The 25,157-nt window shown below is 46.6% G+C and overlaps 1 protein-coding gene across 1 annotated transcript in view; it reads right to left on the bottom strand.

Moving 5' to 3' along the window:
• Positions 1-1,895: 1,895 nt before the first annotated feature.
• Positions 1,896-25,157, bottom strand: part of SNRNP200 (small nuclear ribonucleoprotein U5 subunit 200) — a 31,552-nt gene continuing 8,290 nt past the window's right edge. Inside the window, exons 10-45 of the mRNA XM_032255290.1 lie at positions 24,563-24,646; positions 24,289-24,462; positions 23,873-24,010; positions 23,474-23,629; positions 22,403-22,573; positions 20,668-20,861; positions 20,372-20,495; positions 19,143-19,292; positions 18,791-18,901; positions 18,072-18,203; positions 17,716-17,904; positions 17,187-17,384; positions 16,620-16,772; positions 16,428-16,508; positions 16,024-16,107; positions 15,229-15,335; positions 14,783-14,901; positions 14,300-14,454; positions 13,983-14,172; positions 13,599-13,772; positions 12,175-12,335; positions 11,371-11,598; positions 10,833-11,024; positions 10,553-10,731; positions 10,219-10,370; positions 8,878-8,986; positions 6,478-6,586; positions 5,799-5,988; positions 5,537-5,701; positions 5,225-5,346; positions 4,800-4,943; positions 4,524-4,700; positions 4,066-4,226; positions 3,887-3,968; positions 2,425-2,517; positions 1,896-2,323 (exon numbers count right to left, since the gene is read on the bottom strand). Coding sequence (XP_032111181.1) covers positions 2,180-2,323; positions 2,425-2,517; positions 3,887-3,968; positions 4,066-4,226; positions 4,524-4,700; positions 4,800-4,943; positions 5,225-5,346; positions 5,537-5,701; positions 5,799-5,988; positions 6,478-6,586; positions 8,878-8,986; positions 10,219-10,370; positions 10,553-10,731; positions 10,833-11,024; positions 11,371-11,598; positions 12,175-12,335; positions 13,599-13,772; positions 13,983-14,172; positions 14,300-14,454; positions 14,783-14,901; positions 15,229-15,335; positions 16,024-16,107; positions 16,428-16,508; positions 16,620-16,772; positions 17,187-17,384; positions 17,716-17,904; positions 18,072-18,203; positions 18,791-18,901; positions 19,143-19,292; positions 20,372-20,495; positions 20,668-20,861; positions 22,403-22,573; positions 23,474-23,629; positions 23,873-24,010; positions 24,289-24,462; positions 24,563-24,646 — 5,292 coding nt within the window. The 3' untranslated portion in view covers positions 1,896-2,179. The remainder of the gene's footprint in view (positions 2,324-2,424; positions 2,518-3,886; positions 3,969-4,065; positions 4,227-4,523; positions 4,701-4,799; positions 4,944-5,224; positions 5,347-5,536; positions 5,702-5,798; positions 5,989-6,477; positions 6,587-8,877; positions 8,987-10,218; positions 10,371-10,552; positions 10,732-10,832; positions 11,025-11,370; positions 11,599-12,174; positions 12,336-13,598; positions 13,773-13,982; positions 14,173-14,299; positions 14,455-14,782; positions 14,902-15,228; positions 15,336-16,023; positions 16,108-16,427; positions 16,509-16,619; positions 16,773-17,186; positions 17,385-17,715; positions 17,905-18,071; positions 18,204-18,790; positions 18,902-19,142; positions 19,293-20,371; positions 20,496-20,667; positions 20,862-22,402; positions 22,574-23,473; positions 23,630-23,872; positions 24,011-24,288; positions 24,463-24,562; positions 24,647-25,157) is intronic.

Consider the following 25,157-nt stretch of genomic DNA (forward strand, 5'->3'; position numbering starts at 1 on the left):
ACTTCTAGTAGTTTTGACACATCCTTGATAAAACAAATAACAGTGGCTAACTGTATTGTTGACCTAGCTGGGCACGGTGGCTCATGCCTGTAATCCCAGCACTTTGGGAGGCCAAGGCGGGCAGATCTCCTGAGGTCAGGAGTTCAAGACCAGCCTGACCAACATGGAGAAACCCTGTCTTTACTAAAAGTTAGCCAGGCATAGTGCCACATGCCTGTAATCCCAGCTACTTGGGAGGCCGAGTCAGGAGAACTGCTTGAACATGCGAGGCGGAAACTGCAGTGAACTGAGATTGCACCATTGCACTCCAGCCTGGGAAACAAATGAAACTGCATCTCAAAAAAAAAAAAAATGTTGATCTTAAGAACACTTCTTATAATATTCTGAGAAAATGGGAAGCATGCATAAAGCCCCTCTGCTATGCACTGAAGTATGGGTGCCTTGAGGAAAAGCAACTGTACAACTGAGTTGCAAGCTGAATTGGCTGTGTTCAAGGCATGCCCTTTAGAGTTGAAAGAACTGGCAGATTATGGTATTTAGACTTGAACATTTGGCTGACATTTTCTGCAAAACGAATGGAATGAGCCTCTCACTTCAAGGGAAACAAGTGATAGTGTTGCCAATGATAAAAGAAAGCTTTCAAGCAAAAATTAGAATTTCTCAAAATCTGTACTCCATCATGAACTTTATTGGGAATATTAACAAATGTGATTTGTATAATGAAATGCATTTCATTTGGAAGAATTCAATGAACCAGTTTTCCAAGTGACCAGTACATGAGGTTACAAAATCATTCATGGCTCAAAGATTAATTCAAAAGTATAAGACAGGCCAGTGGATTTGAAAGTATTAATAACAACATGAGAGTGCATTTTTTCAGAGTCCACATTGCCTTTAAGAAACTATCAGTTATGGTCTTGGTGTGGTATCAAAGAATAGCTACAATTAACTGAAAAGGCGATTTAAAAATCTTTTCCAACTGCCTGTGTGAAGTCAGCTTACTTCAAAATAGTTTGGATGTAGAAGCAGCTTTAAGAATCCACTTGTTTCATCTTAGATACAAAAGAGATTGTAAAATGCCACTTTTCTCCCTGGATTTACTGTTTTGGAAGTTGTTCCTCATAAAAAATGTTAATGTGGGCTGGGCATGGTGGCTCATGCCTGTAACCCAGCATTTTGGGAGGCCGAGGTGGGTGGATCACTTGAGTTCAGGAATTCAAGACCAGCCTGGGCAACATGGTGAAACCCTATCTCTATTAAAAAAAAAAAAAAAAAAGTTAACATTATGATTCAAAAGTGCATTAACCTAGATAAAAGCTTTTTGGGCCAACCTCCAGAACTGTGAAAAATAAATGTTATTAAAAAAAAAAACTCCTTGAGGTTCTTAGTTTTCAGTAAAGAGGTTCTAAGACTAAATCATTTGAAAACTGCTGCCCTGAGGAAACTGCCCTTCAGAATTGTATTTCAATTTTGTACACATTTAAAGAACAGAAAGTAAGAATTTGAAGAAAATCGGAAGATCTAGATTAGAAAACTCTATTTACTAAGACTGGGTCACATCCAGCTGGTACATTTCAGTCCTCCTTCTGGTGCTGTCGCCCAGGAGCAGACACTGCAGAATTTTAGAACATCCATTTAGAGAAACCGCTAATTTGTGATCTAGCTTCCAAATCTCAGTGTTAGTTCCTGCGGTAGGGCTGATGTATGGGTACCATTGAAGCCAGGTCACAGTCATATGTTTCCTCCTCCAGGCTGACTCAAGACCTCAGGGGACAGCACACCTAATAAGCAGGTCAGTCCTCCAGATGCACTCATTACAAGCTCATTCCTGGCTAATTTTGGCCATGCCCTTAGGTTGAAGAAAACTTATAATTTGGAATCACTGCAAAGACAAATGGTTTCTACAAATTATTTTATTAAAACGTCAAACTCAAAAGGAACTACTGGGAACATGCCTGAAAATGCTATATATGATTTATGCTTGACATGACACCTGCTGTCATTGCATCCAGAATATGAACAAGAGAAAAGGGAATGGAGGTGGGTGGGGACAGCACCAGCCCTGGCTAGCCAGACCTCAGGCCCACAAACCTGCTCCCCACAAGCAGGATCCCTACAACGTACACATTCCTAATTCACGCTCAACTCTCCTTTTAGCCAAGAGTAGATGCCTCAGGACTCAATCTGAATCACTGTCTGTCTCAGCTTCTTTCACATCCACACTGAATTTGTATTCCTGGTCACATCCCATGTAAGCATCACTCATGAAATACAGAGTGTAGTTGTGGGCACCAGTGGCTGGGGCCACAAAGTCCAACTTCACCTAGAAAGAGCAGGCAGAAATCAAGATGAGCATGGACACAGGAAGCATCTTCACCCTTCCCCCACATCAGAACAAATGCTGGAGCCGGTGGACACACTCACCTTGGCCTTCTGCTGCAGGGTCAGCCTCTTAATGGAGATGAGGCTATTGGACTTGGCATCTCCAATCACCACCCACCAGCCTTCTTCACGTTTCTGCATGAAATAACAACATGAGAGTGCATTAAGTTTCTGCAGTAATTCAAAACCAAGAAATTCAGGATGTAAAACTTGATGGCCATAGGCAACTGTGAAAATGGTTATGGTTACAAAAGAAGGATAACAACAATCAGATAACTTTCCAAAGTTTCTTCCCGAAATACAATTAGATATAACATTTAAAACTGTCAAAAATTGTCTCAAACAGACTTAATTTTTTAAGCAGGTAGATGAACTCATTTATTGGTTCTGGCTCATTTCCTTGTGCCAAGGTACCTTCCCCCACTTAGTGCCTGCCACTAAGTCCAAGGTACTACTATTAGAGGTCTAGTCTTTAGGGTATGGTAGCTTTGAGTTCCTTAGAGATACTTTTAAGTACAGGGCAAATCTGCCAGATGAGAAAAAATTTAACACAGAGCTGAATGTGCACAGAGAAGATAACACAGCAGGCCTTGCAGCCCTGTCTACTGGCCACCCTACTGTCACAAAAACCAAGGTGCCAGTTAAAAGCGCTCTTTCCTCAGAACCTGTGAAACAATTAGTTTACACAATTAAACATGACAATATCTGGGCCGGGCACGGTGGCTCAAGCCTGTAATCCCAGCACTTTGGGAGGCCGAGGCGGGTGGATCACAAGGTCAAGAGATCGAGACCATCCTGGTCAACATGGTGAAACCCCGTCTCTACTAAAAATACAAAAAATTAGCTGGGCAGGGTGGCACGTGCCTGTAATCCTAGCTACTCAGGAGGTTGAGGCAGGAGAATTGCCTGAGCCCAGGAGGCGGAGGTTGCGGTGAGCCGAGATCGCGCCATTGCACTCCAGCCTGGGTAACAAGAGCGAAACTCCGTCTCAAAAAAAAAAACAAACAAACAAAAAAAAAAACATGACAATATCTGGTTTCTGCTGTCAATCTTCAATTATTCTCCCATATAAAAAGAACCAGAATTTATTTCTGGTGGTAAAGAACCAAGCAACCAGAAGCAGTGTAAGTGGCAGTGAGAAAAAAGAAGAAACAACCAGGAAAGCCCAAGTGTCCCGGAGCCACTAGAGTTAAAGACAAATGCATCTCTCCTCTAAAGATGGCAAGATAATAAAAAATTAAAAAAAAAGAAAAGACAAATGCATCTTAAACAGTCAGAGAGATGGACAATACTACACGACTGACGGGTTTAACAATGACCAGTCATCTCAACTGTTTCAAACTAAGCAGAAACCAACAGAAAAAAACCCATAGCCTCAAGATTCTCAGCCTTGTGAACTCATTATCACTCTAAAGTTTCCCTCCCACAGTGACAATGTATACCAAGCACCTAGCCAATGGATAGGGTGAGTTGACACCTGGCCCAGCCAGCTACCGGGACGCACCTGTGGGAAAAGAGGCGCAATGACAGGACCTGTGACTTCCTCTTCTCGCTCCAGCTGCACCAGCACCACCACCGGCCCGCCACTGCAGGGGTAGACAAGGGTCCCACATAAGTGATGTGTGGCAGTGGGCTCACAGCATAATTCCGTGCTGTGGCCAACAGGTACCCCCTGTGGCTCACCTGCGGATGCTGTCCTTATCTACAACCTCATAAGACAGTTCGATATTAGGGTAGCGGTTACAAAAGCGGGCCACATCTGCAATCTGGCTGTCAGTCAGCTGAAGCAATGCGTTCCGTTCTTCATCCTCCATCTCCATGATGTCGAAAACACTCTCTACTCCCTGCAGTGAGTATTCAGACATCAGGAAAGAGAGAACACAGGCCAATGGCAAATGACACAGGTGCCAAAGAACCACTAATTTTACCTCCTACATTATCAAGTCACCTAGAGAAAACAGCTGCAGAAAGAACATGGCCCACAGTTGGCAGCCTCTCTAGCATCTCAACCAGGAGCACCTTCGGAGGAACCAGAACTAAAAGTTTCACTTACTGAGATCCACCTCCTGCAAACCACCCTCAGTCCACGACACGAGGCTCTCAGGCTCATCCACCTGACCCTCTAGGCCAACCCGGCTCACCTTGTCTGTGCAACGTTTGATATGCTCAGAGGTGAAGTGTGGCAGCTGCTTCAGGTATGAGTCCTTAGACCACATGGCTTGGGTGACCATCTGGGCCAGTTCCATAGCTGCCAGAGCAGGGCTGAGCCACCCATTGCTGGAGAGGACATCCACGCAAGCCTGGATGAGCCGGATTGCCTGAACAGAAGTCATAAAAGAGCAGGCAGGGTTGAAGCCTAGATGTCTAGAGCAGCACTGGCCCCTCACCCCACACCCACACCCACACTCACACTCTACCTTACTAAGGATTTCCTCCGTATCTGACTGCAGCTCAGCACTCAGCTGCATGCGGGATAGGTGAGCCTGCAGGAGCAGGTTGGTCTTGACATGGGGATCATTGAACTTAGGGTTATTCAGCTTGTGGGGGACCTTCTGAGCCAACTAGAAAGTGGAAGAAAAATAGCTGGTGATGAACAGGTGACCCTGCCTGAGACCAGCTCAGACCAAGGCACCAAGGGTCCAGGCTCACAGCCCTTCAATATCCCAAGGCACGTGGGTGGTGGTGGGACGGAGATGGGTGTGAGGGAGGTATGGAGGGGGAGGACATGTAGTGGGCGTAGGGGATGCGTATGGGGGTGCTGGTGGCAGGAGTGCCATATGTTCTGGGCACACAGGCCGAGTTTGTTATTCCCAGGATGGTCTCCTGAAGCTGCTGTCCTCACCTGCCTCAGGAGGTTGTCTTCATGGTGCCGGATGGGAATGTTCTCATACTCTGCCGCATTGGAGATGATCTCAATGAGCCCTCGCACCTTGGTCTTGGCGTTGAGGGACATGCTGAAGAGCTCTGACAGAAAAAGGAAGTTTGAGAGGAGCCAAAAGCAGGCGGAGAAGGAGCAGAACTGCCTGGGCTCCCCTGCTCTCCCCTGCAATGCCATCCCACTGATAGACACAGGCACACCTCTTGTCCCAGTGGGCTCCAGACCCCTGCGTGAGAAGGCTCCCACAGACAGGACATGGGCTGTGCCAGGCCTCACCAATGGTGGTGTAGTTGATGTAATAGTAGGCAGCAATCATGCCGAGGTTCAGAGGCGCCACGTCCATCTCGTCCTCGATGCTGATGCATTTGGACTGCTCCAGGTCACTCAGGGTCTGTTCCACCAGCTCTGACAAGTGGTCGGACAAGTGACGATGGGAGATGCCTATGGAGGTGAGAGGTCAGTGGGATGCCTAGGGGAGATGCCCAGCAATGGCTGAGAGAGCCACCAAAGAATCGTGTGTGTTCCCAAGCCCACTGACCCTGCAGGTTGTAGTAATTGGGGTTCTGTGTCATGCGGCGGTACAGAAAGGTCCAGGTGAGGTAGTCCACAGCATCCTGCTTGTTCTCAATGGTCTTGGTGACGATCTCAGCATTGAAGTGGTCATGCATACAGTGGTCCAGGTGAGACTCTACTGGCAATGGCTCATATAAGAACTTCTTGAAAAAATCCTGTGGGTTGGAAGTGGAGACGTAGTAATAATTGGTGACAACATGGTCACAAAGGGCCAAGAGCAAATCAACAGGGCATGGACCCTGTGTGAGATACAACTAATATCAAAATGGAAGAAGGCACATATATAGAAAGCACATCACTGGTGACAATATGCAGTGGGAACAGGGATACAGAAAGTCATGAGGGCAGAGCAGGGAGCAGTCCACGAGGAAGGAGGGAACCAACTAGAGGGCAAAGACTTTAACACGTGGAGCCAATGACAGTGGCAAAAGGCAGCAAAATTCCATGTGGCTGGCAGGCTCATTACAAAAGAAATGCGTAAATAAGAGAGGCAGAAGGTGACAGACTAAACAAGTTACTGAAGCTATCTTTTTTTTTTTTTTTTGTCATACACTTTAGAAAGCAGAAGACATCTTTCAAAAGAGAGATTAAAGAATCCATTCTGAGGCTCTGGATTCAAGAGGCTGCATCAGCCCAGGACTGACCTTCTTGGAGCCCTGACACATGATGACACAGCGCCCCTCATCATCCTGCAAAGGGCGGTTGGCATGGCCCACCATCTGAAGCACATCGTAGATGGGGTAATCCACGTAGCTGGTGACAGAAGCGGGGAAAGAAGGAAAAGGTGCCTCAACACGGAGACCATGCTCAGGAGTCCCAACTCTCTTCGCCAAATAAGAGTAAAATGCAAATACAGGGAGGCATGGTCAAATCACAGCATGACTCTGTTTATCAATCTCTGCGCTTAGATCTAGCTAGTTTCACTGGTTGCCTGTACATCATTTTAGTATTCAGTGCAAGAGCCATGAATTTGCTGCTCAGGCACCACAAACCAAGGTATAAAACCACCCAATGGGCTGGGCGTAGTGGCTCATGCCTATAATCCAAGCACTTTGGAGGCCAAGGTGGGCGGATCACCTGAGGTCGGGAGTTCAAGACCAGCCTGACCAATGGTGAAACCCCGTCTCTTAAAAGAAAAAAAAAAAAAAAAAACCCCCTACCAAAAAAAAAAAAACTCTCTATTCAAGGATCAAATATATAAGTCACAATTCCCAAACTTTTTCCTTTAATAAAAAAGTTTTTTTATTTGTTTTTTGACACAGGGTCTTGCTCTGTTGTCCAGACTGGAGTGCAGTGGCACAGTCATGGCTCACTGCAGCCTTGACCTCCTAAGCTCAAGTGATCCTCTCACTTCAGCCTCTGGAGCAGGTGGGACTACAGGTGAGCACCACCACTTTCCAAACTTCATAGCTGTATATTTTGTGAGTCAAGTCACCTGACTTTAATCCAACCTGGAAGCAGGTTCACCCATTAGAAATGAACCCATAAATAAAATTCATTTCAAAATAATCTGCATTTTAGGAAAAAGTTATTAAGAGTTAGGCCAGGTACCATGGCTCATGCCTGTAATCCCAGCACTTTGGGAGGCTGAGGTGGGTGGATCTCTTGAGCTCAGGTGTTCAAGACAAGCCTGGGCAACATGATGAAAATCTCTCTATACAAAAAAAGAAAGCAAAAATTAGCTGGAAATAGTGGCACATGCTGGTAGTCCCAGCTACTTGGGAGACTGAGGCAGGATGATTGCTTGAGCCTGGGAGGCAGAGGCTGTAGTGAGATCATACCATTGCACTCTGTTGCTCAGGCTGGAGTGCAGTGGCATGATCTCGGCTCAGTGCAACCTCCGCCTCCTAGGTTCCTGCCTCAGCATCCTCAATAGATGGGACTACAGGGCGCCTGAGATTCACCCATGTTGTTGCATTTGTCAGTAGTTCATTCCTTTTTATTGCAGAGTAATAGTATGGATATACCAAAGTTTGACTATCCATTCCCTTGTTAATAGACATTTAAATTGTTTCAGTTTGGGGCTGCTATGAGGCTGTGTAAACATTTGTGTACAAATCTGAGTGTGGACATAAGCTTTAATTTCTCTTGGGAAAATACGTATAAGCAGAATGACTAAATTGTGTATGCTTAACTTTTTTTTGAGACGAGTCTCACTCTGTCACTCAGGCTAGAGTACAATGGCACAATTTTGGCTCACTGCAACCTCTGCCTCCCGGATTCAAGAGATTTTCCAACCTCAGCCTCCTAAGTAGCTGGGATTACAGGCAACTGCCATCATGCCCAGCTAATTTTTGTATTTTTGTAGAAATGGGATTTCACCATTTTGGCTAGGCTGGTCTTGAACTCCTGACATCAGGTGATCTGTCCACCTCAGCCCCCCAGCACCCAGACTTTTTTTTTTTTTTTTTAGATAGAGTCCCACTCTGTCACCCAGTCTGGAAGTACAATGGTGGGATATTGGCTCACTGCAGCCTCTGCCTCCCAGGTTAAATGATTCTCCTGCCTCAGCCTCCTGAGTAGCTGGAATTACAGGCACCTGCCACCACCCCCAGCCAATTTTTTGTATTTTTAGCAGAAACGGGGGTTTCACCATGATGGCCAGGCTGGTCTCGAACTCCTGACCTCAAGTGATCCACCCACCTCAGCCTCAGCCAAAGTGTTGGGATTACAGGTGTGAGCCACCGCACCTAGCACTCTTCTAGCTTCTTACCTGTCACTATATAGGTTTATGACCTCGACCAAGTCACTTTTCTTGCTTATCTACAGGATGTTTGAGGTTAATGACATAATGTCAAACATTACTCCTGACTCTAACTTCCTACCTCTCCAAACTGCTGAATATGGAAGCACAATGACTATAAAGCAAACATGAGCCTAGGTACTGAGATGTAAAACTCTCAAACACTTGGATCTGGTAAAAACTCAGCTGTTAACTTCCCTAACACCTTTTCTTCATCCTAGCTTACTCTCTGTGTATCTGCAGATTCACATTCATTTTAGGAAGGAGGTCTGTGCTAACACAGAGCACCAGCTGTACTCACGCGTGGATCTTGCCATTGTAGTACTGGGTGTCCATGATGATTACCAGGTGGGCAGCCACATTCATGCCCCAGCAGAGACTCCGAGAAGCCACCACCACCTGGATAGCCCCTGAGCAGCAGAGGGGAGAGGAAGGCTGAAGGCAGGGCTCCCTGGGTGAAGCCGGCTCACTGCCTCATGGGCAGGCCATAGCTTTCCCTGTGCTATGTTTCAGAACTCATAGTAAGGCTGGCTAGGAACAAGGTCTAACATGATTCAGAGCTAACATATTGCTATGAGGCAGCCCACACTGCTGGTGCCTTGCTCTGGGACTATCCGGAAAAAAACAAAGGTTATCACGGAACAGAACCCAAAGCCCTGGAACACCAAGGCATAACTACTGCTGATGGAATGTGCCTCTGACCGGAAGGTGCTAACATTCATGAACAGGCTGGCTCAGCCATGCCACAAAACGGAGATCACTCTAAGCACGCCTCAAACAGGGAGATTCAAGGGCCAAAGAGTGACAGGAAGTGATCCTGGCAGGCGGATCTCCAATGAGGCTCCACCAAGCAGTGTTAAAAGGTAAATCTTTGCATAAAATGCCACAGGTCAACAAGGGACAGTGGTCAGCAAGAGTGCACCCAAGGGAGAATCAGAGCTCTCCTGTGTGCTAATCTCTAAAGTCTAACGACCTTGGTGAGATGGTTTTTGGATCTCTGTCCCCACCAAATCTTGTCAAACTATAGTCCCCAGTGTTGAAGGAGGGGCCTCGTGGGAGATGACTGGCTTATGGGGGCAGAGTTCTCATGAATGGTTCAGCACCACCTGCCCTTGGTACTGTCCAGTGAGTGAGTTCTCACAAGAGCTGGTTGTTCAAAAGTATATAGCACCTCTCCAACTCTCTCTTGGTTCCGCTCCTGCCTTGTAAGACACCTGCTTCCCCTTTGCCTTCCCTGAAGCAGATGCCACCATGCTTCATATACAACCTGCAGAACTGCAAGCCAATTAAACCTCTTTATAAATGACCCAGTCTCAAGTATTTCTTTACAGCAGTGCAAAAATGGACTAATACACTTGGGGAGTCTGGTATCCATGGAGAATCAGGTCTAGTGGCCAAAGGTCCTGGACTCTAGAAAACCAGGTTCTGAATTAGCACAACCTGATGTGTCTGCCTGTTTTCTTACCTGGCAAGTAGGGAGTGTTTGTTCCACCTGCCTCATGAGATTCTTGGGAGAATCAAATGAGTCAATAGCTAAGAGTCCTAAATAATATGCTGAAAATGACTAGTATGCTGTAGAGAAATACTGCCACCGCACCCCTCAAGTTTAACCCTTGCCATGCTCTACCGTGGCCTGACTTACCTGAGCTGAAGAGCTGCTCCACCAAGCGTCGCTCCATGGGGCTAAGCCCCTCATGCAGGTAGCCCACCCCATTTAGCAGCGTTTCCTTGAGCGTGGTGTCACTCAGCTTCTCCAGGTATGGAATCAGATCCTTCTCAGTGCAGTGCAAGAACCTGTGTGGCACGAGCACTGGCTCAGCTCACAGTTGCCCAATTCCTGGCCGACACCTTGCTAGCTGTGCAGATCGTGGCCCCAAGCCACATGGGCTAACCCCACCCTCATAAAAAGGACACTCTTCGAGTGGGCCAGCCTCACTTAACCTAACCCCAAATCCCAGAAGCTAGGCCCTGCCCACCTCTGCCGTTGGATATCTGCCGCACATGTGGTAAGGATGTCAATGGCAGTGAGGCGCGTCTGCTTGCGAGACGGTACAAAGACAATAACAGGCTTCTTGGGTGAGTGCTTGGTGATAGCATGGTACACGGGCTTGGCCATGGAGAGCAGGCGGGTTTGTGTATGGCTGATGTTGAAGCCCTGGAAACCAGGGAGAAGAAAAGACACCAAGGTTATCAGATCCTGGGTCACTCAGAATCTTTGTAAGCCCCCCACAGAGGGATGAGGAGAGCGGGTCCTACCTGGATGTGCAGCTCCAAGGGGACGGGACGCACATTGGGGTGGAAGTTGAAGGTGGAGGTGGCACTGCAGCCCAGCCAGTGGGCCACATCCTTGGCATTGGAGAGCGAAGAGCTGAGTGCCACAATGCGAATAGGCCGCTCAATCTGGGAGGAGATGTAGCGCATTCGGGAGCAGATCACTTCTAAGACAGGCTGGAAAGAGGGAGGGAAGGTCACTGCAGGCCAAGGCTCCCATTCTCTACCTGGAGGTCCCCTCTGTGAACAGCCTATCAGCCTCAAAATGACCTCATTCTTCCCTCTAGCTAGGAGCTCTCCTATCATTGCTTCTAGCTCCTCCACGGCAGCCAACCTCCACTAAACAATACTGTTTTCCTAAAGTACTACCAAAATGTTCACATTGTCCTTTTGGAACAGGGCGGCAGGCAGAATCCTCTGGGGGAGAAGTCCTGAACCTCTGTCCTCAGACCCAAACATTAAGGCTCAATGCCAAGATCACTTAGTCCCAGCCCGTCATCTGTGCTGCAAGGTCACACCATACCCCATTCTCGCCCCCGATAAGGTGGACCTCATCCACCACGAAGAGGTTGATGTTCTGCACGTTCTTCCGCTGCTTCCACCGCCGGGAAAGTATGTCCCACTTCTCAGGGGTGCTGATGATGATGTTGCCTTTGCCCAGCAGCTTCAGGTCTGTGCTGGTCTCTCCTGTCAGGAGCACCACCTTCTTGTTGAGCCTGTCCTGGAACTTCTCATACCAGTCCATGTATACCTGGCAGGCAGAGGAGTGAGGCAGAACAACATCAGGTCATGCCAGGCCTCTTTCACTTATGTGAGGAAAACCTGAGATGCCAAACAGAGAGACCTGTTGACCTGCAAATCTCAAGCTACATTCTAATCCCACAGAAGCCTTTATGTGATGGGGCAGCTTTTTTTTTCTTGAGACGAAGTCTCGCTCTTGTCACCCAGGCTGGAGTGCAGTGGTATAATCTTGGCTCACTGTAACCTCCACTTCCTGGGTTCAAGTGATTCTCCTGCCTCAGCCTCCTGAGGAGGTGCGATTATAGGCACCCACCACCATGCCTGGCTACTTTTTGTATTTTTAGTAGGGATGAGGTTTTACCATTTTGGCCAGGCTGGTCTCAAACTCCTGACCTCAGGCAATCCACCTGCCTTGGCCTCCCAAAGTGCTGGGATAACAGGCATGAGCCACCACACCCGGCTGGGGTGGCTTTAATACACAAACTGGGAAATGACCCTGCAAATTTCAGGGCTTAGAAAGCTTTTACATAGAATCACAGATAAAATGCTTCTGGGTACATTCACATGACACAGCGCTACATCGCACCTGCTCTGCCAGGGCCTCCATGGGGGTGATGTACACACAGCGCCCCTCCGAGCTCTGCAGCAGCATCCGCAGGATAGCAAACTCTGCACAAATGGTCTTCCCGCTGCCCGTGGGGGCCCCAACAAACACGTTGTCATCACTGTTGTACACAGTGTTAAACACTGGAAACCAACAGAAAGAAGCAGTGTGAGTGTCAAGAGGGAAGAAGAGACGGACTGGAACATGGACCACTCGTCAAAACAAAAAACAGCATAAGAAATGAAGTCAGTGAGCTGTGGAGTGTAGGCAGAGAAGCAAACTGCATCTGAGCCTCTAACTCCAGGCCGGCCTGCTGTATCCCCCTCACCTGCTCCCACTTAGGTAAAGGGGAAGAGGCCAAGATCAAGGGCCCAGGCCCCCTGGAGACACATGGGATGACAACAAAAGCAAAGCAAAAGAAGCCACATATCCTTCTTTGCTTCTCAGGGACTAGGATGCGGGACAGAAAGGAATTGGGTCCCTTTCTTTGCCCCTTCGATACTCTCCTGCATTTCCTAGAAATAACCTAATAATAGAAAGTAAGAGCCTTAGCCCTGTCATCAAGACTGGATTAAAATCCAAGTTCTACTATTTATCAGTTGATTCAACTGGGGCACCCTCTATGCCTCAGTTCCTTACCTATAAAATGGAACACTACCAGGTGCAGTGGCTCATGCCTGTAATCCCAGCACTGTGGGAGGCTGAGGCGGGTGGATCACTGGAGGTCAGGAATTTGAGACCAGCCTGGCCAACATGGTGAAACCCTGTCTCTACTAAAAAATTAGCTGGGCGTGGCAGTAGGCACCTACAATCCCAGCTACTTGGGAGGCTGAGGCAGGAGAATCTCTTGAACCCAGGAGGTGGAGGTTGCAGTGAGCCAAGACCATGCCACTGCACTCTAGCCTGGGCAAGAGGGAGATGCCATCTCACAAAAAAAAAAAAGGAACATTAATGGCAGTCTCTCAAATAATGACTCCCCTTAGGCTTGGTGGAGGGAATAAAAGAGAAAACACTGGTGACGTACTCAGCTAAAAACTGAGAACACAATAGCTGCTCTGTGAATGTTCCCGTTATTTATCATGATGCGAAGGAGGAGGCCTCAGTGCCACCCCATGGCTCCAGTTCAATACTTGAGCGCCAGGGGCAGGCCTCTAAGCCTCCTGGGAGCGAGAAATGACCATGCCATGTAAGGCCTTGCTCTACTGCCCCTCCACAGTGACACATGCAGAGCAGCATGGCAACCAAGGGCTTCTGACAAAGGAGAAAGTCCTGGTGGGCCCCAGTGGTCACAGAGTTGCTCCCAGGCCTACCAAGTCCCTGAGGATCCCCACTCCCCTGCGTGCCACAGAACACATCTGTCTTCCAATGACTTCAAAAGCCTCCAGAGGAGGGATGGAAACACTCACCCTGAGTCTGGATGGGATTGAAGAAAGGAAATTTATCTTGGTAAAGACTCTCAAAGGCACTGTTTCTCAGAGCAGACACAGGCAAGGGCTGCAGGTCCAAAAGTTCAGTCGGAGGTGGGTACTTCTCTGGCAGGATCAGGTGCCGGAAAGAGACAGGCAGCTGCGTCTCACAAGCTGCCAGAAAAGAAACAGGAAGGATGTAAGCACTGTTCTCTTTACCTAACTGGCCTCTAGATCCCCTCCATGAACACTGGCAACCTAGGCAGTGTATGTATCACTCTGTCCCCCGCAAAGGCAAGCCCAGAAGACCGGGAAAAGTGCAAGACATTCTTCCACTGTTCTTGGAGGGACTGTTTGTGGGGACTCTGGAGAGGAGACACTCACAGAGCCAGCGGTCAGATACCACTCGGATGAAGTACTGAGGGGGCAGCGGTTCAAACACAGGCACGAAGAACGTGATGAGGTGCTCGTCCTGGGCATACTTGGCTTTGAGGAGAAAATATTCATGGTGCAGAATCACCTCGCTGTCCACATCCTCCACCAGAATCCAGAAAGCCTCTGATGATCCATGCACCTGCCAACAGGAGCACAGGTAAAAGGAATGTGAGCCAACATAGACCGAGTACCTCCGATCCAGCTCCTCTGCCACCAACATAGGCTTGGTGCCTCCAATCCAGCTCCTCTACCTTGCAAAGCCTCACCTTTTCATCCCACTGGAAGTCTGGCGTGATAGTCAGCTCTACCTTCAGGGTGGAGCGTGTGATTGGCTGCAGGTGCACTGACAACTCCAACTTGGGAAATAAATGGACATATTTGTGGATGGTCTTCCCCATTTTCGGCATGCGGATAAGCTCCCCTAAGGGGAAATAAGAGTACTGATGCTGCAGCCCAGCCTGCCTACTATACTGCACCCTGGGCCTGAGGGACACTGTGGGAAAGGGATAGAGTCTTCCCTTTACTGTCAGTGGAGCCCAGGATTCCAAGTCCCCAGACCAAGGGCCAGCCTGTACTTCAGTGGAACTTGAGAACTGAACACAGGATACTAATGCAGAAGGCCTAGGAACTCAAAGACTACAAACTGAACACAGGATACTAATGCAGAAGGCCTAGGAACTGGAAGACTACATGGGCCGACTGGGAAAGACCCCAGGCAGTGAGGACAAGGGCGAGAGCTTCCCACACACCGATCTCATTATGATTCAGGTCATATAGACGCTCAAAGGGGAAATTCTTCTTCTCAATCTTCTTCACTACTTCCTCAGGGAGTTTCCGGAACTGGCGCAGAGGACACATGGACTGCCACCTATCCAGGAAAGAGGCAAAGCTGTTGGTCCCTTCTGCAGGGACACAACAAACTGCCCACATCATGGCTTCCAATAGTTTAGCAGTGACCACACAAGACACAGTCATTAAAGGTGGACATTGACACTGTGCCAGCCCTGGCCTCCACCTTTCTCATACTCCCCAGCCCTACCACAGAGGGCCCTACTTCTTCTCAATGTGTACCCAGCTTCAGGTCATATTTCAGATGTCAGGTCTGGAAATCAGCCTCACCCTGAGGCTTTCCCACCACACCTTTGGGTTGGAGACCCACTCATGGTGACCAACATCCAGCTCACTGGGCCCTTACATGCGTTTGTCGATCATCTTGCAGAGGTTCAGGGTTTTGTCTGTAAGCTGTGCCCAACCTCGGTTCAGGACAATTTCAAAAATTGCTCGCATTAACCGGCCAGCCGACTAGGGAAAGAAACAGTATTCCCACTGTTAAGTCTCGACTATCCCCAGGCCTCATAAGCCACTCTACACATGGTTTCATTACCTCCAGCTCTGATGCAACGACCCACCCCAACTCAAAGGCAAATCCCCTCTGTCTTTACACCTTTCTCCTTTCTATATAGTAGATGCTTGCCAAATGGGGAACAATTAGAAAAGTGCTGCTCAAGGTCACTGCACAACATTTTAACCTAACATTCACTGCATGATTTTAGAGCTTTTGACTCATTTAGCATTTAGAGTTCTAGGAAGAGTTAAGAGTACCAGTGACCTGTTCTTAGAGGTAAAGATGAAGAGCAGCTAATAAAACCCTGTGCCATTTCTGGATTTATTTATGAGTTCTGCAGCCGCAATGGGAAATCACTTCTCTGTTAGGAAGCAGATACTGTGTCCTGTGGCTCTTCCTGTCTCTCTGAGGGCTGTGGAGCCTCAAAACATTCCCTCTTAAGGCCTTACCTTTCTCATGTGCTCAAGATGCGTACTACAGAGTGGCTGTACCATACATGCACCAACCAACCAACTACCAAGAGCAGAACTAAGCACTCCTCCCATCTCACTAGGGTCAGGCCTCCTTTCCCTAGGATGCATACAGCACACAGGGATTGAACTGTTCAGGCCCCTTCTCACAGCTCCCATACAACTCTGCCCTCACCTGTGTGACATACACCATGTCGGCCATCAGCGCAAAGCCCTCCAATTTCAGCTGCGAGATGAAGGCTTGCAGAAGAACATTGATCTGGAAAGAAGCAAAATCAGCCAGCAGGAGACCAATCGCTGAACAGTCCAAGAAAGGGAATTACATTTCTGCTCTGAGCATTCATGCCAGGTGAGATCTTCTACAGCTCTTGACTTACCAATACTAAATAATTGTTATTTAATTATAAATATGACAATTATAATAATTGTCATATAAAAAGAACATGTAAGAAAGCTGCAAAAACTAGGAGAACTGAGGAGGGTACCACACCTGAACTCAAATTTGAGGTTCATCTTTTAGAAGATTATGAAAACTACATAATCTTCATCCTGATCAAAGCAAAGAGAGGAGGTGCTCACCTTTGCGCTGGGTTCCTCGATGCTCTCCTTTACAGGGATAGGCACCCTCTCTAGCAACTTCTGCAGCTCTAGCTTCTCCTCCTGCCACAAGAAGGAAAATGTCAAGGGAAAGCCCAGTGGCCAAGAAGGGAAACCATTCAGTGACTTGGTGAGCACCAGCTCCCCGCCCCACCGCATGCTGCATAGGCTCACCTCTCTCACAGTGATGTTTTTGAACTCAGAGGACAATGAGAAGACTCTGAAAAGCTCAATCTCACTGAGTGTGGGCTTCAGCAGCTGGTTGTAGGTCTGCACTGTATCATTGGTGATATAGTAGTGGCTGGCTATACGGCCCAGTTCTGTCACCTGGAGAGAAGGTAGACTCAATCCAGTCCTGACTATTAATGAGCTCCAACCTCTAACTGTGGACCATAAGTTATTGTCCTATAGGTTTTTGTGCGTTTTTTTTGTAAAGTATGTAACTCAATGTCCTATAGGTTATTTACCTTACAGGACAATTAGATGAATTCACAGCAGTACAAATGCCAGGCCCAGGCACATGAAAAAAAATGGCACAATAAGCTGACCCATAGTGTCTACACAGACAAGACAGCTAAATTATCCACCCCAAGTTATGGGGAAAGCTACCCATTTTTCCACTGTTCTAGGCAACAGGTGATTAGATAGGCAGTACTCACACCAAGAGAGCAATCTGAAAAATTTTCTCCTGGGTTGACTTTTGCCGAGACCTTTGCCTCAAAACCCTCACCCACCACATACCTGGAAGTTGCCTGTCTTTTTGTCGTACTTGACCAGATTGTTCTTGTCCAGCATCAGAGCAGCTGTGTGAACCAAATCTAGTCGGCGCTGGTCCAGCAGGGGATCTCCCTTGAGGTCGTCATGAGAGATGCCATAGAGGGTTGGGGATCGCAGCATTCGGATATACAGGTAGGCATAGCCCAGCCAGTTCACTGCATCCTACAAGACACAGCTCACGGTTCTTAGCATGGAGAAACTCTTGATGTCCAAATGAAAAGCTTCCATTAATTGCTTAGAAATTAATTCCCAACTCCAAGGATGCACATTATATCGTATTCTGAATGGTTTTAACATTTCATTACTAAAAAGATCTAAGCGTCTTCTAAGATGTTAGTAATAAGGGAAACTATCTGCCAGACCCAAGATGCAGGTGCAAGGATGGAGGGCCTTGGACGCTGCTGGCCCATAGCACAATAGGGACCGACCCACTCCTGGTGCCTTGGTGTCTGCGGGGAAGGCACAAAGTGCCTTGGGCAGAGCCCTCCCCTACCTTGGCATTCTGGACATTCCCCAGCACAATTTCTGCGTTGAGCATGTCAGGAAGCTTTGAAACCATCTGGCTTTCAATAGGAAGTTGTTGATTGAGGAGGGACAGGTAGTACTGTAGCTCCCCATGAGATGTGATGAGTATGCCTTCGCCCTTGGTGTCATACTGGGGTCGTCCAGCACGTCCCAGCATCTAGATCAGAGACAGCAAACCAAGAATGCTATGGCAAGAGAATATCTGATTTTGATCCAGGGAGCTATATTATGGAACTAGGCCTCTGATCTGCCAGCTTTCCAGCATCCCTGCATTTCAGGCAAGGATACTGATCCCCACTGAGAATCAACTCAAAGGCTCTATACCTGCAGAATGTCCAGTGCTCCCAGTTCTGTCCAACGCCCCTTCTCTGGACTGTACACCTGGGTGCCTTTGATGATGACTGTATGTGCGGGGAGATTCACACCCCAAGCTAGAGTTGCTGTGGAAACTAAAACCTACAGAGGCAAAACAAGGTAATGAGGAAAACAGATGTCACCACTAGGGGGTTAATATCCCTGACTTCTCTAGGCAGTTGGCCTCAGAGCTTCTATCAGGACTAGCTGGGGGAGAGCAGGGGCCCCAGTACTTGTTAACGTGCCACCAGAATAAAGAGGAAAGGCTTTCTTGGGTTCCTAATCTACTCAGGAATGAACATTTCAAGGTTCCAGAGGCACAAGGGCAGACCTGTATTAAACAACCTTAAAGTTACTAGAAAAGGTAAAACATGCTATCCGGAAAGAGGGAACGACAAGGCCATGCATGCCCCCATGAGGCACTGTTTAAAGCTATCTGAAGTCACCAAAGTGCTTGCTTTACTGTGCTCCTCAGACTGTCCTAAACTCACTCATCTTCTCTCACGCAGGTGTGAAGAGCTGGGAGAGTGGCATAAGGTTCGATTTATTGTATCCACAACCCTCTGACTAGGGCTAGCTGGGCCAGACACAATAAAGTACCAGAAACAAACATGGCACAACCTTTTACATTGCCGGTCTTCTGAAGTTATGTCTCACCTGCTCATCCAAAAGATCTGCCACCCGCTCACCTGAATATGTTTATCAGCAAAAAGATCCTCCACAAGTGTTCGGTCAACCCTGGTCATGCCTGCGTGATGAATAGCAAAGCCATAAGGCAGAAGATCCTTCAGCTCTAGGTTCTGTGGAAGAAAGAACAGGGGATGAGGTGAGCCTTCCTGTAGGACTTACCAAGGACCAAGGAAATCTCCTGTGAGACCCTGCCCCTTAACTAATCCACATAACCACATCCAGACAATCAACCTTGACCCATGGCAAACAACAGCATCATAGTGCAGTCCTAGATGGACACAGCTGCCTCTGGGGCCTCTGATGGACACAACTGCCGGTAGGAATGAAGAAACCCAGCCAGCCCCTCCTCACCTTGCACTGCTCAGCTTCTGTTCGCAGGACTTCAGTGGAGGCTGAGCCCTCCCTCAGAAACAGACCCAGAGTGTCCTTCTCTAGGCACATGTCCCGGATGGCCCTGGCCGTCTTTCCAGTCTCCTTCCGGGAGTGGACAAATACCAGCACCTGAGGAGAAGCCACAGTTGACCATGGTTACGAGATACTCACAGCCCCAGGGCATCTGTGGCAGTAAGCAGAGGTTGCACCATCACCACCAGAAGCCAAGGTCCTAGAGAGGAGCAAGCGCAGGAATGTATGCAGGCTCAGGGGAAGCCTAAACAGGGCTGAAAAGACTCTAAGGGAATGCACCCACCAAGTTCACAGTCCTGGAGCTGAGAAATTAAACTAACTCCAACACCTTATCTTGAACAGCAAGTTTAAACAAACTATGCAAATTCAGGCCTCTCAATTCAGAATTTATGTTTAAGCACCTAAGCTCTAAACTTATAAGTCAAAGATGAATGAAAATGTGTCTTCAAAATAACAGCTAAAATATTATATTATTTATAAAAGGACTTAGGAAATAAGTCTTACAATTTACAACTAATTCTTGGAATTAGTTCCAAGAAAAGATCTGTCTTTTCATATAAATTCATGTGCTTCTTTTCATCGGACAAAAAGAAATACAAAACCAGTCACTTTTCCTTATTTTTTGTCTCAGTTAACATTGCTCGACTCAACTTTCAATTTGAAAATTCTATTATACTGTCTAGTAAAATGCCCTCTTCACTAGTTTTTTGTTTTCCTCTTACTTTTATTGTCTTGTATTTTTAGTGTAAACTACCCCAAGTCTTTTATGTAAGGACCCTGGAAAACGTGAACAGACAGAACGATTATCTGGGACTGGGGGTTGCTTGTGGAGGTTGTGGGGGTATGAATTCTCAATCCAACCTCTCTAATAGCTGTGGGACTCTTCAGGTTATCTATTTCATCTGCACTGAGTTTTGGTAGTTAACTGGTAGTTGTTGGAGAACTGGTCCATTTCTTCTGAATTTTTAAAGTAATTAGCATAAAATTACTTACAGTATTCCCCTATTATCCTTTCAATGGCTATAGGTTCTATAGTAATATCTCATTTCATAACTGATATTGGTGATTTATGTTGTGTCTCCTCTCTTTTAATTTCTGTCAATCTTGCCAAATTATTGGTAAATCAAACATTCAAAAGAATAGAATTCAAGAGTAACAACAAACCACAGGCAAACCTGATTTTTTCCGGCATGTTCCATGATTTTCTCATAGACTATTTCATTCATGATCTGGAAACGCTTGATAGCTTTTTTCTCTGTGATGCCGACATACGTCTGTTCCAGAGGCACTGGACGGAAGCTAGAAGTTCAACAGTTAGACAAATGAGGCTTCTGGTAGAAAATACTGAGGGAATAAACAGTCCTTTTCATTGCCCCAAAAGCAACATTTCTCCTTTTTGATTCCCCTTGGAAAAGGGGAAGGAGAGTAGGATGGTCACCTTGGCAGAACTTCTCCCAGTCTTTTCTTATACCTGTTGTCAAAGTAGAAGAGACCCTTGGCAGGGTCAACACGTAGAAAGGTGGCCACATCTTCATAGTTGGGTAGGGTGGCGCTGAGACCAATGAGTCTGACATCCTCTTGGGTCATCTCAATGTTTCGGATGGCCCTGGCCACCAAAGCTTCTAAGACAGGACCTCTGTCATCGTGGAGAAGATGGATCTCATCCTACGGAATTGGAGGACACCAATTATCTCTTGCACTGGAGATACATCACCCATTTTCCTGGAATTGTCCCATACTGTAGGCATATAACCTAATATGCCTAAGAAAAAAGACAAGGGATCCCAAGCCAGAAATACCCAAAGGATGGAGACAATATTTACCATGAAATACTCCAGAAAGTAACAGACTCTGACCATGAGTTGCTTTGGTAGAGTTCAGTGAAATACTTTATAACAAGAAATTCTAAAACTCAGGTAAATGAGTTTATTCTTTTACTTTAAGATAAACTTCTTCATGAAAAAGGATATAAATATGATTTAATCAAATCAGAAGCTTCACCTCTGGCAGTTATAGTTCCCAAGAACAAAAGCTATCATGCATCAAATGATGAGTTCACATAGTCTAAAGCAGTGCTTCTCAAATTTTATTAAGTATACCAAAGCCAGGGGATGTTGTTAAAATGCAGACTGTACTCAGCAGGTGTGGGATAAGGCCACAAATCCTGCATTTCTAACCAGCTCCTATTCCATGCTACTGCTGCTACAACCATGAATCAGGCTTCAAGTAGCAAAGCTCTAAAGTAGGGGCCAGCAAACGTTTTTTTTTAAGCCCGATAGTTCTGTCTCAAAAGAAAAAAAAGCTGGGCACAGTAGCTCACGCCTGTAATCTCAGCACTTAGGGAGGCTGAGATAGGTGGCAACTGAGGCCAGGAGTTTGAGACCAGCCTGACCAACATGGCGAAACCCCATCTCTACTAAAAATACAAAAAATGAGCTGGGCATGGTGGCGGGCGCCTGTAATCCCAGCTACTCAGGAGGCCAAGACAGGAGAATCACTTGAACCCGGGAGGCAGAGGCTGCAATAAGCCAAGATCGCACCATCGCACTCCAGCCAGGGCAACAAGAGCGAAACTCCGTCTGAAAAAAAAGTCAGATATTCAATATTTCAGGCTTTAGGCCATGCAGCCCCTATTGCAAATATTCAGTTCTGCTAATGCAATACAAAAACAGCTGTAAACAATACATAAACAAATGGGTATACTTATGTTCCAACAGAACAAAACCAGTAGCCACAGACTGTCGACCCCTATTCCAGAACACTAAAAATCAACATGTGAAGCTCCTTTCTTGCTTTCCCAGACAACTTAAATTACACTCAGACTTAGTCACTAATCTCCAGAAGCTTCTGTGTATATGAAATACAATATCCTGATTCATCACTCATTCCTTCAGAGAATAGATTCTTTTATTTATAAAGCCCTTCATTATGTTGGATATGATGGTTTTTTGTCTATCTGTTTATGTTTGTTTCAAAATATTTCAGACACTGCTTCTCGGCCTTTTGGCTAAGATCAAGTGTAGTAAAATATTTCAGACATAAAAAAATGTATAAAGAATAATATGGCAAACACAATCTGACAACAGCTATCATTACAAAGCCTAGTGCCTATAGAAAAGGCACCAAAGAAACATTTCACGTAAAAACCCAGCAAACCCTCCTTGACTACAACTGGCTTCTATGTTCTATGAGTGCTCCTGACTCACCAGAATGATGAGGCGCACCAGCTGGGTGTAGGTGCGCTCACCACCCTTGCGGGTAATGATGTCCCACTTCTCGGGGGTGCAGACGATTATCTGAGTGGCGCTGATCTCTTCCTTGCACAGCTGGTGGTCTCCTGTCAGTTCAGCAACAGTGATGCCGTAAGTGGCCAGGCGCTACGGAAGGAAAACTACATCAGGAGGAGTGTTTGAAGGGGCCTGGACATCACGCTTTCTGTTTGGGCAGTTGGAGTGTAGGACATTGGGAGCAGGTATCAACCCATTAGGTGAACGAATACGAGGCAAATCAGAACTTATAAGCCTATCTTCCTCAAACAAATCCAAATTTAACTCAGGCAAATAAAGCGGACAAAAGATCTCTGAGGGCCAGGCACGGTTGCTCACACCTGTAATATCAGCACTTTCAGAGGCCAACGCAGGCAGATTGCCTGAGCCCAGGAGTTCTAGACCATCCTGGGCAACATGGTGAAATCTTGTCTCTACATAAATATATAAAAATTAGCCAATGTGTTAGTACATGTTTATAATCCCAGCTACTAGGTAGGCTAAAGTGAGAGGACCACTTGAGCATGGGAGGTAAAGGCTGCAGTGAGCCACAGTTGTGCCACTGCACTCCAGCCTGGGCAACAGTGAGACCCTGTCTTAAAAAGAAAAAAAAATATCTCTGGGAACTCTGTACACAAGAGAAAGAAATGGAAGCGTGTAGATAACAAGACCTGGAATAACACCACTAGGTCTATTATCATCCACATCCATGAAATGTTTCATAAATACTTCGATAACACAAATACCAACTACAGAAAATTGCCATGGAGAGGACGAAAGAAAGACACTAATCCTTGTAAGAGATGACTCAGAACATTCTTACTTCAGAATCTCTGTACCTGGGTTAAGTTCCACCTTGGAAATGGGGAAAGAAAAATTAAAAAAAAAAAAAACAAACCCAGAAGGCATTCCAGAGATTCCTTAATAGAAGCAGCAGTGAGGTCCAGGCCTGTTCACAACACTTTGATACCTGTGCCCAGTATCCTCTAGAGGAAAGTTCTACTCTCTTACCTTTCCAAAGCTGCCCACCATCTCCTGCACCAAGGAGCGCATGGGGGCAATGTAGATAATCTTGAAGTCATCCACATTGATGGTGCCGTCCATGTTTATGTGTTTCCCGATTTCTCGAAGCATGCACATCAGGGCCACATTGGTCTTCCCGGCACCCTACGGAAGAAGTCAGGGATGAGAACGCCTGTTCACCTGGTTATTCTCACTGCTGTAACGTCCATGGGCTTATTTCCCAAGCAGAGAATAGAGCTTGTCCTGGGTACTTTATCCTACCATTTAACCTCTCTTCCATCAAAGGATAGAGAATTAGGGGGTGGGGGTGGAGATTAAAAAAACAATCTTGCTACAGAAACTCCAAACCATATTCTAAAGAAAAAAAGCAGGCGGGGTGACGCTTACAGTAGGAGCACACAGCAGCAGATTCTCATCTGTCTCAAGGGCAGCACGGTAGAGTTTACTCTGGATCCGATTCAGCGTTTTGAAGCCCTCAAATCCAGCCTGGGCATACTTTGGCAGTTTTTCCACTGGAAGCAGTTGCTAAAAGGAAAGAAATGCCATTGATATCATGTTGGCAGCATCCTTGAGCAGATGTTTTTGTGGGATTGCCAGGATTTTGTTCCCTGGCAATCTCTTTGCATAACTCTCCATTAAAGGTCAGTCCAGGTATCAATATTGTCCCCCAGGCTCAAAATCAGAATGGAAAATTCTGTTGCAACTTTCAGTCTTGAAATAAACTATATAAGAGACAAGGCTACATTCTGGTCAATGGTTGAAATCCAAACCAGGAGGTGAACTGAGGAAAGCAATTCACTTACTTCTTCTGAGCCAAAGGGCTTGGGCTTCAGAGCAGGCACATGCACCTCTTCATAGCCCTTACGCTGGCGACGGAAGGATCCATCAGGAAGCTGACAGCGTTTATTGGCCATAAAGTGGCTCCCTTGGGTAAAAACCAGGTCCTCCAAGTCCAAAACCTGTCGTGGAGCCAGTGCCTGGTAATGTGAAAGACAAAAATGCAAAGGAGGTAAGCAAGCTGAGCAAGCGAGTTTTCCATCCATCAAGGTCTGGAAAATAAATCGCCCTGGATCCTACCTCTCCGCCCTGGTCAAGATCCATGGTTTCCAGATCTGTGTCCATTCTAGACTGTCGCACTCGCTCTCTCCGCGACCTTTCCTCCTGTAGTGGAGAAAGATAAAAATCACAGAAACAATTCATCAGTATCATAGATTCTTGTCCTTTTCTGACCCTGCTTAGCTATACTTGAGTCACAGGTGCTGACTAGTAAGTCGCCAAACAGAAAGACAACACTTTACCTGGGGACCACCAGAATGATCAAAGCAAACAAACACATTTAAAGGGACAATGCGCAGTACAGGGATGCCAGAAATAGACATTCTATAATTAAGTACTGAGGGCTACCCCTGAGGGGTAGAAATGTGGGTTCTGTTAAGCAAGCACATGTATTCTGTTACTCTATTTTAGTAAACACCAAGTATTTACTGTGTAAATAAACAATAAAGGTCCCCATGGTGCTGGTGAAAGCAGCAGGTCACTGGTCTCACAACCAAACCAATGTGGATGTGCTGATTCTAACCTGTATGTACTGATAAACCCTAAATAATTTAGAAAAATTACTTTTTCAACTTCCACTTTTCATATGAATTTAGCTTCATGCTGCAATCTTCTA

Source organism: Sapajus apella, unplaced genomic scaffold (genome assembly GCF_009761245.1).
Source record: "Sapajus apella isolate SASKATOON/1434 unplaced genomic scaffold, GSC_monkey_1.0 scaffold89, whole genome shotgun sequence".
Lineage (NCBI taxonomy): Eukaryota > Metazoa > Chordata > Mammalia > Primates > Cebidae > Sapajus > Sapajus apella.